Genomic DNA, 20,148 nt, shown 5'->3' with positions numbered 1-20,148 from the left:
CTATTAAAGCCACACTGCTAGGCAAAGCAGGCTAAACTATTACAAGAACAGTCACATTTCTAATTTAGGTTACATGTTTGTTTTAGACACATTGTGAAGGTTTCCAAGTGTTTCGCACACATCGAAGATAGAGATAGACTGCGACGCTATACATGATCGTAGGGCATTATAGAGTACATGTATATCGTTCCATTTAAAGCAACTTATATTTTTAATGTGAACAAAAAAAATGTTATTTAATTAATAACATAATTAATTATGTACAGTTAGTTGCATAAAAACAAGGAAAAAGAGGGGGAAAAAATTGTGTTGATCCACATCAACATAAAAGCATATAATGTAACACATAGCGTTCATAGGTTAGTCTCCAAAGCTCTGCCGAGGAAGCAGGCTTCAAGAGGTTTGCAGTCATGTTTAAATACTCAAAACTCTACTTCTGCCTCAAAGTGATCATCTCTGATCTGATATCACACACACCGAAGTTCTTGCAACCACGTCTCCCCATCAATATTCAGGTTAGTGTCAAAGATAAAGAGGGCATAAAGTCATCTCAGTAGTCAAATAGGACTGCCAGCCTGTTGGCGTTTATATCAGTGAAGCCACACAATAAAGTTAGTCTCTCATTCATGTCACAGTAGTTGTACTTAAAGCTTGTTGGCTGGAGGCACTGAGAAACAACAGGAAATGAAACTGGGTCAAAAGTGAAACATTACAATTAAATAAACACCCTGGTTGCCACTGGACTATAATGTACAATAATAATATTAGCATAATGATGCTTTTGGGAAGCCCAGCCAATGGTGCATCCTTAACAGCCTCACTGTATGCATGGGTGGGGAGCTAATGGAGTATGTGAAGTGAACTTGGACTATTAGTGTTTGACACAATTACAACGATGCCAACATCCTGTCAAGTAACCAATATTTACAAGTTTATTCCTCAATAACGGCTAAAAAAAAAAAAAAAAAGGACCAAGCGCCATCATACACTTTCCCAATGGTCCTTTTTCTAATCACAGATTTTTTCTACAGTAAAAAAAAAAGTATCTAAAGGTTCAGTGTGTAACATTTGGAGGGCGATTATTGTGGAAATTCAAAATAATTCCCACATAAAAGTTTATATAAGTGTCTAATGAAAATCATTAATCTTATGCAGCTTTTATAAGCCTTTTTAGATGGACTTAAGGGGGAAAAACAAAAACGTTTAATTTAATGGAGGTTATGTTTCTAAAGTAGCCTGAATAAACAAACCAGCATTTCACATTTGGAAATGGAAGTTTACTATGCAAACAAGGATGAGTAACATCCTTTGTGGTATGTCAAGGCCACTGTAGCTCCCTGACGACATGCTTGGGAAAGGAAGGAATGAGCAAGAGTGCCACGTTTGTTTCAGTCTCATTATTTCTTACACACTGGAGGGTAAGGGTTAGGTTAGGTTACCCTAACCCCAACCCTAACCACCCAGCTACCCCATATTTCCGTGAAAATCAATAATGCAAATATGGCTTTGGCACGCCCAAGTTAAGAATACCATGAGGGCTGCATATAACCAATTATGTGACCAATGCTGGGACATTTAGGCACTTACAAACCAAACGATCAAAACGGACACTATTGGTATATTGTGACATGGACTACGACCAACTCAATACAGTAAGGCAGTGTGTGTAAAATTAATTATCATCCATCCATTTTGTTACCTCTCATTTGTTCGATGCCACCAATAATCGATAATCCTTGAGCCTACTTCACGACACAATATAAAACAATGACACTGGCATGACTGAGAAACTGAGCATGTTCGTAACCATACAAAAATATAAATGAGAAAATAAAACTCTACTGTTAAAGGAAGAAAAAAAACAACAACAATAACACTCACAAGTAACATAATAGTGTTTGTTCATTAAATTACATCAGTTTGTATTCAGGTTCTAGCTTATATCAGTGTATTTCCATTGGGCTCACAAGCCACACAATTCCAGGCTATAATAATAGGAAGCACCACTACTATATCAATGCAAAATAATTCCCATTCTCGACTGTAAGTGCATAAGTCAAATAAAATGTCAGTTTTCTTTTTTTCCCTTTTAGTAGCTCATTGTCTGTCAGAAAGCTGGCATCAGCCAAAATGGCAGACCTGCAGATACTGGGAGGAGAGGAAGGTTTTTGTCGACGTAACTACATTCTTTTCAAACCTCAAAACCGGTTTGCTTTCCGTTTTCTTCTGTAGTGTAATAAAATTCACATCACCAACAATAAAAACTCAAGAAATGCAAGCTAAAAACAGGATAACTGACACATGGTATATGCTGTTGCTCAATGCCCACTGCACGGACTGACAGGAAAACCAATGAAGGGATTTGCTGTAACAGCCACTAGGTGGCCAGCATGCAAATGAATATGGTAGAATAGAAGTATGAAGAAATATTTTTGATTTGCTGTCGGAATAGAAATGTTTTGACATATAAATATACAGATTTTATGATATTTTCATGATGAGAAACTAATTATATAATCTTTAGGTTTGGAAATAAACACCTTAAAGGATATTTTTGACCTGATGTCAAAGTGCAAATATAAGAATGTAATGCTTACATCCTTTACCTCGACCATTTGGGCTGAGCTTGTCAGATGCATAACACGGGTGACCATAATGAATCTGAAAGTTTTACGCCAAAGCCTCCTGGCCAGGCTGCGAGTAGTGAGACAGAGATGATATCACGGTTTCGTAGAAGACAGCAGATTAGTGAACCAGGTGGTTGCCGACGATGACGCCGGTCGTTTCGCCTCTGCGTGTTCTTCTCCATCGGGGAGAAGGAACTGAGTGGAAGCAACAGAGGTGGGAGATCCAAGAGAAGGTGCCCGGCCTCCGCTTTCTTCAGCTTCCACAGGAGAGTCCAAATGCCAGGAGCTCTGGGGTTTATATCCCCCAGCACTGGTAGCCAACAGTTCTTCAAAGGGCTCGGGTGAAGCCAGGATAATGTCATCATTTTGGGCTCGAGACTGCATCTGGGGCCGGTAGTCCCCATCTCCTCCTCCTCCTCCTCCTCCTCCTCCTGGCTGGTGGCCATCAGAGGAGCCTGCAGGATCCAGCTGGAAGACCAAAGAAGACCCTGAGGTCTGGATCCCTGTGTATGTAACATCAGTGCGCGCTGAATCCAAAGAGGAAGCAGAAGAATCAGAGGAGTCTGGGTAACGTGGCCTGATGGGCCTCTCATCGACAACTTGGTTGTAGTAGCGTAATGACGTCGGCTCATCTGTGTCAACGGAATCATCTTCCATACTCTGCCCGTCTTCATCCTCATCTTCTTCTGGGATGGCAACGAGCATTTCTTTACTAGGATCATCGGACTTTTCCACAATATGGATGACACTGTTTGAAGATGGTTTCACGTCCAACGGGCCCTGTAAGATACAGAGCGATACAAATAAGTCGGTCGAAATGGAAAAAAATATGAAATGGGGAATTGTAAGTTCTATGGAATGAAGCTGATACTCCACCTGTGTCCTTGACCAATCACCAGGGAGCTTGGGCTCAGGAATGTCGGGATAGAAAGCCCTTTTCACCCTGATGGTAAAGTAAAAAGTCAACATACACTGTCATCAAAAGCAAATACAAATTATACATCCTGGTAGTTTTTATCTTAATAATGTAGGGATAAAAAAAAAAGAGGAGGATGTCAATCTCACCATTTTCTTTTCTTGTAGCAAATGAACGTGACAATGACGAGGAAAAACGCTGTGATTCCCAGAGAAGTCAGGATTTCCAAGATCAGCCAATCCACTGTCAGAGCAGAAGAGATATGATTTAGTTCACTTGTGTTTGTACAATAAATACAAACGCTGTTACGGATCAATCACGTACTGTTTGATTCCAGCGTTATGGAGGAGGTGGCGCCCGTGTCTTCGCCTGCTGAGGTGTAAGCCTTGACAGTAAATTTGTGGGAACCCTCTTTGAGTCCCTTCACAATGTAGCTCCTGCTTCCTTTGTCTGGTACATTGCCTGTTCAAAAGAGTGAGGTGAAACAGAAAAAGAAAAAGGAAGTGAGAAGGACAAATATGTCATTCCCTAATGTTATTATAACATTTTAAAACTTATGGCTGTACAGTTGACATTTACCGATGAGTTTGAGCTCCGAGTCGGTGCTATTGTAAATGTTGTAACCCAGGAGGAAACCTCTTCTGCTGACCACATCGATCTCTCCCCAAGCGAGAAGAACATCAGAGCCCTGCTGACTGGTTGACAGGATGACAGAACTGGAAGGAACTTTGCAATCCAAAGGAAAATGGGAAAAAAAAACATGAGGGAAGAATAACAATAGATCAGAAATATAAATCCATTGTCCGATTTCTGAAGTTTTCCATGTGCAGTTTTCTCCTTACCCAGCTCCTGCACGTATCCCTGCCAGTGCTGAAGCAGCTCTCGGCCTTCTGAAGTGCAGCTGAACAGGGAAAAGGTGTACCTCACACCTGGCTGGAAGTTGGCTATGGGAAAAAGGAAAGCATTTTACAGTATAAGTTCACATTTCATAAACCTGTTAAAAAGCAACACATGGGAAAAAAGACAGAGGAATTGTAAGTCCATATGGACTGTAGAAAAACATATATTAGATTTTAAATATGCTTTTCAATGGCTTACCTGATTCGACCAAGACATCCGTAGTTCCTGCGTCCAACTTAATCCACTCCACCGGGCAGTTCCGTGTACAGGCGGCATTGTGCCACTCTACCACATAACCACAGGTGGCGTTGTCATTGCTCTGCCAGAACAGAGGGAAACCTCTGTCTGTATAAACTACCCTGGACACAGCGACAGGTTCTGCGTCTGCAAAGAGAAAGATTCATACACGGCATGTAACCCTCTTCATATTCTCATCTTATAGACTACCATTCAAAAGTTTAGGGTCACTTAGAAATGTTGCTTATTTTTGAAGGAAAATCACCTTTTTTCAATGAATATAACATTAAATGAATCAGAAACACACTCTATACATTGTTAATGTGGTAAATGACTATTCTTGGTGCAAACGTATGGTTTTTAATGGAATATGTACATAGGTGTATAGAGGCCCATTACCAGTGTTCTAATGGTACATTGTGTTTGCTAATCATGTTAGAAGGCTATTGGATGATTAGAAAACCCTTGTGCAATGATGTCAGCACAGCTGAAAACAGTTTTGCTGGTTTTTTGACAAAAGGGCAAAATTATCATTTTGAATAAAAATCATTATTTCTAATCTTGTCAATGTCTCGACGAGATTTTCTATTCATTTTTCAACTCTTTTGATTAATAAAAGTGTGAGTTTTAATGGAAAACACAAAAAAATGTTATAGGTGACCCCCAAACTTTTGAAGGGTAGTGTACTTGACGACTGCTTTAGGCTTGCAAGTAGCTGATGAATGTGAAACTAAAATGAATAACAAGAATTTGTCCAGTTATGCTCAGGATCTAAATTTTGGTCTTCTAAGAAACAAAACACACCCCTCTTCATTTCCACATACCTGTCAAACGTAGGACAACATTGGCAGGTGGAGAAGTCCATTCAGTGTTCTTCGCGATAACAGTCGCCATGACCTTGGCTCCGCTGCTGAAGGCGGCAATCTGTGTGAGGTTGACGGGCGCGGCGGTCGTGTCTGGTGAAAAAATGCGCGTGTGCTGTAGATTTTCTTCCGTGCTCCAGAACGTGACTTCATAAGCTGTGACCTGGCCGTGGCTCTGTCTTCCAGTCAGAGGCTGTCAGGACAGAAATACGGAGGTTTTAAAAACTGACTTCGATGAACAACTTCAGATGTCCACAGCAGGATCAGACAGTCTAAAACAATTAAATTGACAGATGAAAAACAAAAGCCACCTTCCAAACGACCTGCCCGGTGCTGTCTCCGTTTATCCACATCCACACATCAGGAGCATCTGGAACTGAGAGAAAACAAAAAAACATTCAAGACGAGGCAAGAATACAAAGCAGCTACTGATCATGTTACAAGTGGTCTTTCTTCTGCTAATCAAAGCAAACCTCCAACCACACTCATCCATCTAACTACTAAGGGAAAACGTTTCATGTTTCTGTTACCATAAGTGTTGGTTTTGAAGGTAAACGGTTCACTCCAGTTTCCCCACTTCCAGAAAATCTGTTGGGCCCCGCAGCGGATTCGAACACTGTAATCTTCATCGGGATAAAGGTCTGATAAAACCACAGACTGCAGACCTTCACCAGAGACGGTATACTAGAGGCAAACAGTAGAATTCATTACGGTACGGTACATTGATGGTAACACATAAGAGACATAAGAGTCATATCTGGTCATCAGTGTGTTGTAATTAGAGCAGAAACTAACAATTATTTTCTCGATTAATTGTTTGGTCCATAAATGTAAAAAAAAAAAACGATGATCAGTGTTTGTCAAACCTGGAAATGACGATGTTCTCGAATGTCTTGTTTTGTCCACAGACCAAAATTATTCAGTTTTAATGATTTCTTTGTTATGTGGAGCAAAGAAACAAAGAAAATATCCACATTTAAGAAGCTAAAACAATGTTGTTTTAATACATTGTTTTAATAATGAAAAAAAAGCTTCAAACCGATTAATCGATTATCAAAATAGTTGACGATTAATTTAGCAATCAAATAATTAATTGTTTCAGCTCAGCTTGATTATTATTATTATAATAATAATAATAATAATAATAATAAGTGGTTAATATTGTGATGGTATTTCATGGGATGAACATTTTACTATCTACTATCAAGTAAATTTTCATTGTTTGTTAACCTGTATTCTGTAATTTAATTTAATTTAATTTAATTTAATTTAATTTAATTTAATTTAATTTAATTATTTTCTCCTACATTGTCATCACTGTGTTTTTGTTATTTTCATTTTTGTATGTGTATATGTCACTGTGTAAATACAGTATGCATATGTTTAAAAAAAAATTAATAAATGAATAATATATATATATATATATATATATACATATAGGCATTTCTTTGAAAGTATCGTATGGCATCTTTTTCAAAAAATATTTGAAAAAAATAAAAAAAACTGACCTCAACTGACCAGCCCTACAGAAAACACGTACACGGACTTACATTAGTTTCAGATCCATGGCAGAGAAGCTCGACCTGGCACACAAGAGCCAGGGAGGAATAGCTGCTGTAGTTCCACTGCCACAGCACAGTGGCATTCCAGGCCTGGACGACAGCGCTCAGGTTCACTGGTGCGACTGGATGTACTGAAGGTGAAAGCGCGAAACAACAATCAGTGTCCTAATATGTGAGAATTACAAATCTATCGTAATTTCTGTTTTGAGAAACGACTGTAAAATAAAATGTATGTGAACTCTTTGCCTTGTATTGTGTATTCTGTGTATTCTGGTCCCTTTATTTTGAAATAGTGAGGGTGATACATTTACCTCTGTGACTGAGTTCAGCAGAGTCGGTGATGATGTACTGGCCAAGAGGATTCTCAGCTATCAGTGTCCAGTTACCCTCCCACTGCGCCACGCTACACTTTTTCTGCCTCTGGTGCTGCCGTTTATTTGGACAATCCCTAAAAAAATACCCACACAAAATGAAGTCGATAAAACATAAACAGGCTTGCTATTAATGTGAAAATCAAGTCATCAAAATGGAATTAACATGAAAGATAATCCATGTGCATACTCGCACTCTAAAGATAGAGACACAGACCCAAACACATTCGTCATGCAACCAGCCTGAAGACAATTCATGTGAAAAGTCACACACACACACACACACGCACACTTCGATTAAACTGAGTGCCTCATATTTCTTGTCATCCTCTCTCTTGATTGATTTTTTTTTTTCTGGGCAGAAAACGCATTTTAGATAAAAGGAGGGGACAGATCATCAATTATGCAGGGATATTTATTTTTTTATTTTTTCAAAAACAAAGTAACTTTGAACCACATCCTGCCATCTCCTCCACCACCTCTGTCTCAGACCATTACGACTTTATACAACTAAGTTCAAATTATCAGCCCGATCGATCATCTGCGATTCATTACAGATCAGATTTGATGGTTCATATTTATAACTAAGAGTCTTGCAACAACAACAACAGACATTATATTTGGGAAACCACTTGGTACTGAAGCGGGAAACAGGCCAGATAAGATGGAACTTTATTGATCCCCCTGTTGCAGGCTGAAAAAGCCAGAATTGATGATTGGATTTGTGTGTTTACACAGCTCTAAAATACTCAAATCTGAGTTATTAAAAATTAAGAGTTTCCAGTATATTTTTCCCTATGCTTTTCCCATTTCACAGCATCTGGGATTTCAGTCAAAATGTGAGTGCCAACAGTTCTGCAACCCGAGCCGAGCCAGATGGCTTCCAGTTTCAGGTCAGGTTACAGCCAATTTGCTGAATGTGCATTTGTGAGACCCGAGAGGAGGTTTAGCCATTTTAATGTTTTTTTGCCATTTGCATGCATGAACACGGTACCTCTTGTTCAGAGTGAAGCGTGTTCCACGTTTGCCGTAGAGTTTCGGGTCCCGCGCTTCATTCCACTGGCACACAGCAGAGGTCAGGTCATGAGTCTCGCACTCAAAATCACTGAGCAGTGGTGGATCTGGGGAAAGGGAGCAGGAGATTAATCACATACACATATAAATAAAAAATTACATTATACACACATACATAAATAGATTTGAATTAAGTTCTTTTAAAGACTTTGATTCCAAACACACAGTCATTCATTATCACCAGCACTACGGCTGTTTCAAGAATCTTTTCGGATAAACAAACCTTTAAATCTTTAAAATCAATACAATTTTAAACTGATCCCTTCAGATATAACTTTTACACTTTGCGGGAATTCGTGTTGCTTCTCCGATCACTGTCATCCAGCTTAGCTTACATCCACACTACCATGTTCTGCAATCTAGATGATACTTTTATTGATTCCCAGATGGGGAATTTAATTTTTCAATTTTAATTTTTATAGAAACTGAATCAGAATCGATCAGCGGCAAGATATTGGGTAAATACGTTAAAAAAATATATAAAAAATACAAATACACAATGTACAAAGCACATTTCATTGACGCCAACAGGCTGAGTTAACAGCACTTTTCACTATGACTGATATGTATAATTTACAAGTCTCAGTTGCTGTCAGTTCAGTCTCATCCATCTTCGTTCTCTATTTCTTTCCACCTCTCCTCTCTCTTTTCAGTATGGTTCTGCTATTGTTTTGAACCGTTATGTTTCTCCTTCTCTCTATAATATAAAGAATATTGTAAGAGCTCAACCTTACTACATTAAGAGCCTTGAGATAACAAACCTCCTTCTTCTTCTCCTTCCAATAATAATTTCCGACACGCTGTACACTGAGAGGTGCAATGCTGCCCTACATTGTTTAAAGTTCTTCCTCACTGTTCAAAGTTCAATAATAGATGTTGAGTTTTGGAGACATACAGATAAAATTGATTAGAATGCAACCCCAAAGTGCTCCAAAACTACTAGTCGTTGTGAGGAAGGACAGGCATAACTCATTCACACTTAAGTTCCTATCAATCTGGTTCTTCATCTTACATCCAACAAACACCACAGTTCCTTGTGGTTGAGCCAGGCTGTTAAAACAGACACAATTGGTCCCCCAGCTGTTGGACGGTGCCTGGTTATCCACCGTGGTGGCGTAACTCCGCCTGCTCAGTCGCGTCGTGTTCATGACCCTGCTGCCGTACTGGATGGCACCGAAGACCTCCCCCTCTTTCACAATGCAACAGAAGGTGGCGTTGGACCCCACAGGCATAACTTTTTCCTGGGGGTAAACCTGGAATTTATCATTGCTGGGCACATCATTTCCTGAGAGGAAGTGACAGAGAAAGGAAAAAAAAAAGTATTTATAAATGTACCATTGAAAGATAAATTAAGACATAGATACAAGGCAAGATATTTACTGTCCTGACCTTGTAATATCTGAGTGTTGCTCCATTCACTCGTCACCTGGCCATCTCTTGAGCGGACTTTGATCGACAGTGAGGTACACTCCAGAGGTTCAAGTGAGGTCCAGTTCCACTGGTGCAAACCACTCACCTGATTCACTGTCACAGACACCGTCTCCTACAGTTAAACCACAGAACAGGCAGTGAGGGACTGAACCAGAACTGTATCACTCTGGTAGATGATAATACAGCCACTACTAAGTTGGATAAATCCAGAAAATATAATTGTCTGATACTGCACTGGTGTACATGTCAGCCAATAAATGATAAGGATATCAAAGATATGCTTGCACCATATGACCCTACAATAGTTTGTAAGGTACCAAAATTAAATATTAACAATAAAATGACTGCCATGATTTTTTTGTCACTTGTTGTTGTGTAAAAAGAAATTAATACCAGCCCATAAATGGCGATATTCTATCGACCATTAAAAATTCACTGCGTGTCAGATTGTAGCTCCTTTCATGTGACAGTGCAAACAACTTGTAATATCATGAGTGACAATTAAGAAAAGCAAGAGAACAAATCAAACACATGCTCTTACGTAGAAGACGGTTTCATTAAGTTCAGTTCGTAGAATCATGAGGTCAAACGTTGCGGCTGCTCCTCCGAGCCAAGATATGGACAGCTGCTGGGCCACCATGTTGGTCGACAGGCTCACCTGCTGCGGGACACTAGGGACTGTGGTAAAAGAAATAATAATTGGGACAGATTATTTAAATGGCAGAATAATTGATGAATATAATATCAGCCCCAAAGATTTATAACAAAGAAATATTTTACTAAATGGCCCTTTAAGTAAACTTTTCCATATATACACTACTGTTCAAAAGTTTGGGCTCACCTATACGATTCGTTTGTGTTTTCCATTAAAAGTCACACTTTTATTCATCAAAAGACATGCAAAATGAATAGAAAATATAGTCAAGACATTGACAAGATTAGAAATAATGATTTTTATTAAAAATAATAATTTTGTCCTTTCCTCAAAGAACCAGCAAAACTGTTTTCAGCTGTGCTAACATCATTGCACAAGGGTTTTCAAGGGTTTTCTAATCATCCAATAGCCTTCTAACGCAATTAGCAAACACAATGTACCATTAGAACACTGGTAATGGGCCTCTATACACCTATGTACATATTTCATAAAAAAACAGACGTTTGCAGCTAGAATAGTCATTTACCACATTAACAATGTATAGAGTGCATTTCTGATTCATTTTAATGTTATATTCATTGGAAAAAGAAAAAAATAAGGACATTTCTAAGTGACCCCACACTTTTGAACGGTAGTGTAAATGCTATCCTGCAACAATATCCAGCTGCTGCATTGCGTGTTGCAGATCCATTGATCAGAATTACAAGGGTGGAAACTGAAGTAGTTTGGTTCTTACCATCTTTGGCATGAGTGTGTGCAGCCGAGAGGCCCAGGAGAACACAAATGAGCCAGACTCGGCAACGGAGAGACTTGGATTTGGGACTGGCACTCGAACGAGGCATGGCGATCAACTGGCCGAGCGTCTGTTTGCAGAGACTCGTGGTGGTGCTTTTGTCCACTACAGGAACACCATGCAAGTCATCCCGGGTAGTAAGACAGAGACAGAGGACGACCTGTGGGAGAAGACACGGGAGAGAAGGAAAAAATGGTTATTGTATCATGAATGCAACAGCAATCCTCTAAAATGCAGAAAGGTCTATCGGCTAACTGAGAAAACAAATACAAACTCCCTCTAACTCCAAACTATGACGGTGCTGCTGAGAAACTGAAGGTGGAGTCACAGAAACAGAATGCCCTTGTTCACGGCAAATTCTGCAAATCAATTTCAGAAAATGTCTGTGTGTTAGTGTTGTCAGGAGTAGCTTTTGGAAGAGATGTTTCTTGGCTCGGATCAGATTTGGCAGCTCGTGCCACATTCAAAACCAATAATAAGAACATTCTCGACCGTGACCGCCTTTGGTGCAGGAATGGCAACAGCAGAAGATGTTCCTTAGGGAATGCAGTTGGTCTGTTGGAAATTGTTACCTCCATTTGAATGTGGCAGTCATGGGAAGCCAGTGGGAGTTTCTGCAGCAGAACGAACATGTGTTCTTTAAGGTCTGAGAGAAGACCACACATCATGTCGTAGTCTGAAACATCTGTTCACTGTGCATTAAGAGCCAAAAGACCTGCCTTAACATTCAGTACCATCTTCATCATCAGTGTCAGTATTGTTTTAGAGCCCTGTACTGTGTGGTTAACTCCAAAGAGAGCAATCAGCAACAATATTTCACAAGATACACCGGCGTTTTTGTTGTTTTGTACCCTCATTCCCAAGCACAACTATTAAAAAGGCAGTTGGAAATAACAAAGTATAAACCTAAAAAAACACTTATGTGGAACATCCAGATACTTTTTTTCCCCACAAGCACAACCTGTTTTATACTAACAGGAGGGTCACAGTTTATTAATTTCTACTGTCAACACACCTCCTTCCCAGCAACCTTTAGTCTATATAGAGTTGCCACAACTTGCTCATTGGCTGTGGCTGAATGCACCCCCACAACAGCCACGTTGTTTGATGTACTATTGCAGTTTGTCCTCCTCCTACTACTACTAAGTCAACCACACCACGTCTTATGGAAACAACAGGTCATGGGCCAAATTAGTGCTTGTGAAACTACATCTCTGAAATCTCTGAAACTACAATTGTGATTACTTGTTTGCTGCAACAGGTTCAGACATGACAATTTGAACGAGGAATAAATAAGGACATAATCTTTTTTTCTTTTCTTTTTTTTTTAAAGGGTATCGGTTATTGGTTTAACCAAGACCTTGTCTTGTACCACAAATATTTGTGTCTCTGAAAATTAATTATTAATAGATATTTAAAAGTCAATCTTAGACAATTTAATTAAAAGAAAATGAATCACCAACTTGTCTGAGGAAGCAATATGTTTATGTTCTAAACGTTTAATCTTATAAGACGCCACCATTGGCTTCAGGTATTTGAGATAGGAGAGATGAAGTCCTAATTGGGATAAGGTCAAATATTGCCAATACTATAACTACAAAGAGACAGGGCTTGACCTGGGTGTATCAGTATGTGTACCTAATTCCACTTTTGTGCGTTTAACTGTCCCCAAGATGTTGTGTTGCAGTTTGTCTGGTTTCTTCTCAAGACAGGCTGGAACTCGCCTCAAACGGCTTGCTACCTTTACACAAAAACAATGCTCGCACATACACAGCCAAGCTGCGTTTGTATCCAAGTGCCTCCTGAACTTTAAGTTTCACTCTGACTCTGCAGTTATCTTTATTTATTTTTTTTTTTCAAAAGATTGGTGAAAGATAGGGTCAAAACATGGAGGTATAAAATGCAGAAATGAAACAAGAAGATCATTTCCACACAGCAATTTATTCTGGGTGCATAATAATTGACTTTACAGTGGAACTGTATGGTTACCAAAAGCACCTGGTGATGAGTTGTTCTACGGAAGAGGATCAGGGGCCACACAGGAAAAACATATTTGAGTTTTGATTTAAACTCAGAATTATGGAAGCTGTCCAGAGTCAGAAAAGGATGAGTTTATTGTTCCACAGTTGGTTTTGAAAAGTTGTTTTTAGCATGTTGCATCACCTTCTGGTGAAATTCAGAAAAATGGCTCAACAAGAAACACAGCTGGGCAGAGTCAAGGTTCCACACTGCAACCTTGACTTCTGCACAGCTCCTGCACAGACACAGACACAGACCCTACATAAAAAGTGTTTTAAGTGGTCCTGGAGCCTAGAAATCATTTTCTAACTTCAACACCAGCCTGAAATGTTTTACAACCTTTTAATATATCCTTCAACCATTGAACTCCGTAAAAAAAAAAAAAAAAAATACAATGCACTGATGGGAAACGGGGAAAAAACAACTCTAGATTCTGGGAAATCTCACCGAGAAACTGATATCTATGAAAGCACACCAACACACAAATCAATACATCTCGTCTGGGCATGTGTCGTTGTCCTTGCAGTACTAATACATTTGACCACAAAACAACAAAAACCGCAAGAATGCCTTTGTCACTTAAAACCCTCATTTATATCGCCTGCAGCGATTCTTTTTTGTGGAAGTAACAGTTTGCCTCAACCTCGTCACACTGGACTTTGCCACTGATCTGTTTGACTACTATGTTGGGAAGGGTAGCCATTTGGAGTAAGCCGTGGAAGCACGACTTGATTCACTTGCAAATCAAAAAATTATAAGGAGTGGCTCAGCATACGTACACTCCACCTAATGGTAGTTCAACATTTCTATAAAAGGTTTAAAATAATTAACAAGTGGCCATCAAAACTGTTCAGAGCCAAGGGGAAGATTTTAAAATGTTTTTGTAATAAGTTTGATGATAAGATGATGTGATAAGATTATTTTCGTAATCGATTAACCTGTCGATTATTTTCTCGATTAATCGTCAAAAAACGTTGATCAGTGTTTGTCAAAACTGGGAATGAAAATGTTCTCGAATGTCTTGTTTTGTCCACCAAACAAAATTATTCAGTTTCAGTGATTTCTTTGGAGCAAAGAAACGAATATTCACATCTAAAAAGCTAAAACAATGGGAAATCTTGTTTTAATCATGAAAAAAGCTTCAAACCGATTATCGATTATCAAAATAGTTGACGATAAATTTAGTAATCGATTAATAGTTTCGGCTCTACTCGTAGGTAGCATTTCAATTCCTCAAACACCAAGGCATGTGTATGTGTGTGTGTGTGCCAAGTAAAAGGTTTTTCACATTTACTTCCTATTACCGTCCATTCAGGTTACATTTGCATCCAATAAACCCAAGCCTCTCTCGGATCAACAACACCTAGAAATATTCCCTTGATGTTCCAGGATATGAATGACGAGTTATAGATTCAACAGTAACAAAACGGTCAAAAAACTTTTTTTTACACCAAACCTACTTTTCAGTACATATCTACCTATTGCCAAATTTAGTGAAAACTATCACTTTTAGGAAGAAAGGGGGAAAAAACTAGTTTGGAGAAGTTCCATCACTAAATAAATAGACCGAAAGGGGTGAGGAAAGCCTTTTATAACTTGGCGTTTACTCTAATCAGTAGCACATACATTCTCAGCCTTTCTATTTTTAACCATTTGCAGCCACAACCTTCAAGCACCTGACAACGACAACCGCATTTTAAAACAATGATGAAAACACTCGGGTGCTATTTTCTTCACCGAAAAGTATGTGGGACGGCAGTTGGACCCGACTCAGAGTGAAAACCGGGGCCTAGGCTCGGTAACACTGTCATTACATTGTCATTACACTGTGATTACGCCGTCATCTGATGACCACCAGGGCCCAAACACATAAGCACACACAGTGGCTTCAGTGTGCTATACAAGTGTGGTGAAACTTTTTTGAAACACGGGCTTAAAGTTGCTGCTAATTATGTTTGACCTTTGAATGGAACTGGAGGAAGACCGGATGCTCGTGAAAGAATGTGTATTAAAAAAAAAAAGGAGAACAGTCGAGTGTGTCCGAGTGATAGGTTGGTGTGCTGACCCCAGGGAAGAAGGGACATTCTGTGCTCTGTGTTTGTGTAGCTATTGGAGCTCAACCAAACAGCGTTTCCTTCCTTCCCTTTCCCTGTAATCTTTAATGAATGTCAATGTAAACCTCAGAGGCAACAGGAAGCAAGTCAGAAAGCCACTCGTCCCGGTCAAACTGCATCATTTATTTTTTCAATAGTTCTGTCTAAATTACTGACTAAAAAAAAATAAAACATGTGCCGAGTTTCAAACGCAACTCCATCCATTAGAGAAATAAACAAAATATAGAAAACACACTAGAGTCTATTGTCCTGCCAGGTACAAGTAGACAGTTTATTTTTAGTTCTCTGAGTCACCCTGATCAAGAATGACAGGCAGCAGATTTATTCCATAAGAACATCAAGAACAGGATACAGCACCAACTTCTAATGAACCTCAGTGCTGTTCTGAACAATACCTTGTTTACGATGTGATTATACAGGACCTAAATTAAATGTCCCACAGTTTTCAGTGATAAACAACTCCTTATTTAATGCACATGAAACATGTTGAGTGAGATATATGGATAGATTTACTTTACAGATTGTAAAACTGGGAATTAAATCTGGGGAGTCTTTATTCTGTCTATCATTTATAATTATTAATATACTGATCCAGTGTGGAATCTTAAAATTCCTGACTTCATTTTCACATTTGTCCCTTTTCTTAAAAAAACAAGTGGATCTGTGCTTTATGTCATGTGTAAGAGACACAATCTGATCCGACTTCTTAGTTTATTTACTTAGGAGATATTATTTGAAGGTGATGATGAGATGTGAAGCCACGAGAACAAAGTAAACTGTGTGTTGATTCTACTTTGTTTAGTCTGTCTCTCTTTCCAGGGAGTGAATACAATAACGAACAGCTGTCTTGTAAAAAAACCAGTGCAGGGATTAGAGAGCAGACTTCCTGTCCCTGCTGTCAATGCCAAAACTTATTATAGTGGATGTCTATATTAGTTACAGCATCTACTACTGACAATACATGCTTACAAGTGTGTGAAATACAGTATATAAACATCTTAAGGCACACTTAACATTATTTAATATTAAAAGTAGGCTGCAACAAGTAATCGATTAGTAATTTAGTAGCAACTATTTTGATCATGAATTGATTTGAGTGTTTTTCTTTTTTTTTACAATCAAAACATAATCTAATTTTAGCTTTGTCATGTGTATATTTCCCCACAGTTCAAAAACATGCAGATTTAGGGATTAGGTAAATTTGACACTTAATTGACCAAAGTGTGAAGAGAATGGATGTTTGTCTGTATGTGATGGACTGGTGGTCTGTTCAGGACGTACCCTGCCTTTCACCCTGTCAGCTGTCACCAGCACATCACGCAACCCTCATGTGGAGGATAAAGCGGTAGATGATGGATGGATGGATGGATGGATGGATGGGTGGTCCGTATATATTATTTTTAAGTTTTAAAGTTAAGTATTTGTTTTCATTGTTCATTTAAAAAAATCTTTATGTTGCCACACAAATTAAAATCATATCAGGATGAACCTTGGAGGCAATAGGAGGCGAGTCAAAAAGTCTTGTCTTGTCAATAGCCATCAATACTACAAGCACATACAAAAGCAGTGGCGTGCACAGACATTTGGAAGGACAGGGATGAAAATTAAAAGGTCACCTACTGCAAAAAAATTAAAGGGTGCCTACTGCGCACCGGTGGGTCAGGCGCCACTAGAATATAATTTCCCACACACCTGTGCATACATATACTTTCTATCACTGACATGGGCATTTTCTACACAGCACTGAATATAATCTCCTCTTTGGGAACAGTAGGGAGCTTCATAAAGGCACCCTTTTAAATCGGAAGGACACCCATAGGAAACGAGGCTACAAGGGCATCTTACAGGACACCCACTCTTCTCCACTAGGAAGGCACTCCTTGAGAAGCAATCAATTATTTAAATTTCTATTTCGCTTTAGAGGCCACAAATGAATGACAGCCAGTAGGGCTGAGGGTGATAGACAACATGGTCCTGTCAGAAAAAAATCAGCTAAGTCATAGATCCACACACACACACTCACTGTAAAACACTATCTGGGAAATCGAAAACATGGAGAAACAATGATCTAAAGACTCGATCTCTTCAGTCTGTGAACAACAACCACCACGATGACCAAATACACATTATCATCTCTGTACATCCCACCTTAGGATCCTTCAGGACTGTTAACATATAAAGAAAGAAAAGAAAATCACGTTCTCTCACTTGATACCTTATACATTTTGATTTGTAATCACTTAATTTCTAGAAAAAGTGGCGAACAGAAGAGGTATCTCTGCCTGTATTAGTAGTATTAGTATTATTGTCACAAGACGTTTTTTGAAACATTAGCATTAGCCACTGGTCAGTGTGATAGATAGTGTTACAATCGGACTTATCGTAAACAACAGCACATAGTGATAGTACTTTAGATAATGTAGCTTTCATCTTCACTGCATCTAATCAATATAGACAGTGTAACACATGATCAGTGATGATCAGTGCTGTTTTTGACCATCTAAAATCAACCTTGAGGCCAGCACCCCAACACACACACACACAAACACTCAGACAGGCCAGTGATGTTTGGGATAAAAAGCACACGCACACATACACACAGTGCTAGCTACAACGACTGCCACACACGAACTGTCGTTAAATGATAGTGATAAGCGGATAAATTAAGTCAAAATTACCTCTGGTGAAGCAAAAAAGCCTTCTTGGTAGTGTTTCAGCTTTATATCCAAGTATATCGCTTCTTTAAAAAACAAACATGGGGTTAATTTTCTTCGTGGCCCAGCCTCAGCTCCTCTCAGTGCAGTTAGCTCTTTCCCAATGAAGCCACATTGGAATGGGATTACTGGAACAGTGTGCCGCTGCCTTGATTGACAGTTGCTTTGACCAATGGGCGTCGTCTAATCTGCTCGAGCAGGGCCGGAGAGGGCGTTGTCCTGCTGCGTTCAAATCCCACAGGAGGAGGACAAGAGAAGGGTCAGGACATTTTTCCACGAAGATAGTGGACGAAGTTGGACGAAATAAATGATGATTTGAAAAGCAGTTGTACCGCTTCTTCACCAAATAGAATGTATGATATTTTTTTTTACATATAATTAAAAAATAAAAACGTTATAATATGGATAAAAGACAATAATAATCAAAAACATGGCATAAATTGCAACACATACTAAAAGAGGGAATAGACATAACTCCATTAGAGTAAGAAGTGTGAATTAATCAAGCCCTTCCCCTCTTCTTCTTCAGTGGCTATGTTTTAGCCATTATATTCACGTTTTTCCACAATACTTTTTATGTTTAGGTTTGGAAAAATTATGTGAGTATACGTGTAGCTCCTTGTAGATTGTTTAGTCATTTGGTTTGTGTCGGATTGGTTCTTTAAACTACCTGGCAACCTTCCTGGCAAGTCTCTGGGTAAGTGGTGGAGGGAGGGAGAGTACGCTCTTGTATTATTTTACTCTTCGTGTTATCTAAGCGTCATTATATCCTCCCCTACAGTAGGTGGCAGCAGAGCTCCAGATGCAAACGCAGACCAGTGGGCGAGGCTTCTCCCTCGCCGCATCCAATAGCGCCTCTTTTGAGCAGCGCTCACGAAGTTCGGTTTTGTGGACACAGGACAACAACAACAGACCGCGGCGGTTGTTGCTCCGCTGAAGGAAAGCGGTGCCACAGCGATATACAGTCTCCCGTTATACACGAAAGGTGTGTCATATAGTTTTAGTTTAAATGGACGTTGAATGTTACTGAAGAGTGAATGTTTATGGGCGTGTGTCGCGTGTCCTTCACGACCAACGGTTGCTAGGTGCTTAGCTTGCTGCTAACGCCTCTAGCTAAACGCTGTCATTAAAATGGAATAAAACTAGTCTTTTCAGTTCGGTTTTTAACGGTTGTCAAATCTCGTCATGATATTTACACTCGACCTTGCTTGTACTAAAGTGAGCCCAAATTTGTTTGGCAGTTCTGATACAACAAAGTGCTGTAAACATGCTTCGCAAAATCCATAAAGTTTATGTTTAAGAATTAGCTTTCTCCACCATCATATTGCACGAGGAAGGACGACGAGATCTCACTAAATTGATGTTTTGACCGACCCCTTAACACTAAAGTTAAAATCTGAACATAATTTATTAGATTTAATCAGAACTATACTTATATTTTATTCGAGTCAATCTATTTGTTTTGCTTCTGACAATCCAAATCCCTGTACTGTATTATGTCACCTCAGTTACACAGCCACATACATGCATGCACACACAAATCAAAGGAAAAGAAAAAGTGACAGGACAAACTCAAACCTTCAGAGCCCATAAAGTCCCATTAAGTGGTATTTTTTTGTATCTTGTGTGCACAGTGTAAGGACTGGGCAATATATCAATATACAGTTTATATAGTGACATATTGAGACAAGATAGCGTCTTAGATTTTGGATACTGTCAATCATGATGAGGTACCTGTGATGACTTTTCCTGCTATTGCATTGCTGATCATCATATTTATTATATTGAATAAATCTGTGAAATACACTAATTATTAAACATTCAATATTATATATATATTGATTTAAAATAAATAAATAAATAGAATTTATT

The 20,148-nt window shown here is 39.0% G+C and overlaps 1 protein-coding gene across 1 annotated transcript; it reads right to left on the bottom strand.

The window, feature by feature from the left end:
• Nucleotides 1-2,685: 2,685 nt before the first annotated feature.
• On the bottom strand, nucleotides 2,686-18,368 carry LOC310940012 (leukemia inhibitory factor receptor-like). The gene is made up of 18 exons (XM_083904925.1): nucleotides 18,241-18,368; nucleotides 11,373-11,589; nucleotides 10,523-10,659; nucleotides 9,940-10,093; nucleotides 9,563-9,835; nucleotides 8,471-8,597; nucleotides 7,417-7,553; nucleotides 7,094-7,236; nucleotides 6,074-6,227; nucleotides 5,855-5,919; nucleotides 5,505-5,736; nucleotides 4,642-4,827; nucleotides 4,386-4,487; nucleotides 4,123-4,269; nucleotides 3,868-4,005; nucleotides 3,693-3,786; nucleotides 3,504-3,570; nucleotides 2,686-3,407 (listed from the first exon to the last, which is right to left on the bottom strand). Exons 2-18 carry the CDS (start codon nucleotides 11,476-11,478, stop codon nucleotides 2,721-2,723), a joined length of 2,949 nt encoding a protein of 982 aa, XP_083761051.1. The 5' UTR covers nucleotides 11,479-11,589; nucleotides 18,241-18,368; the 3' UTR covers nucleotides 2,686-2,720.
• Between the last annotated feature and the right edge of the window lie 1,780 nt (nucleotides 18,369-20,148).

The sequence above is a fragment of the Microchirus variegatus genome (assembly GCF_963457635.1).
Source record: "Microchirus variegatus genome assembly, chromosome: 18".
Classification (NCBI taxonomy): Eukaryota; Metazoa; Chordata; class Actinopteri; order Pleuronectiformes; family Soleidae; genus Microchirus; species Microchirus variegatus.
Note: the sequence above shows the minus strand (reverse complement) of the source record. Positions and strands in the feature narration are given on the sequence as shown.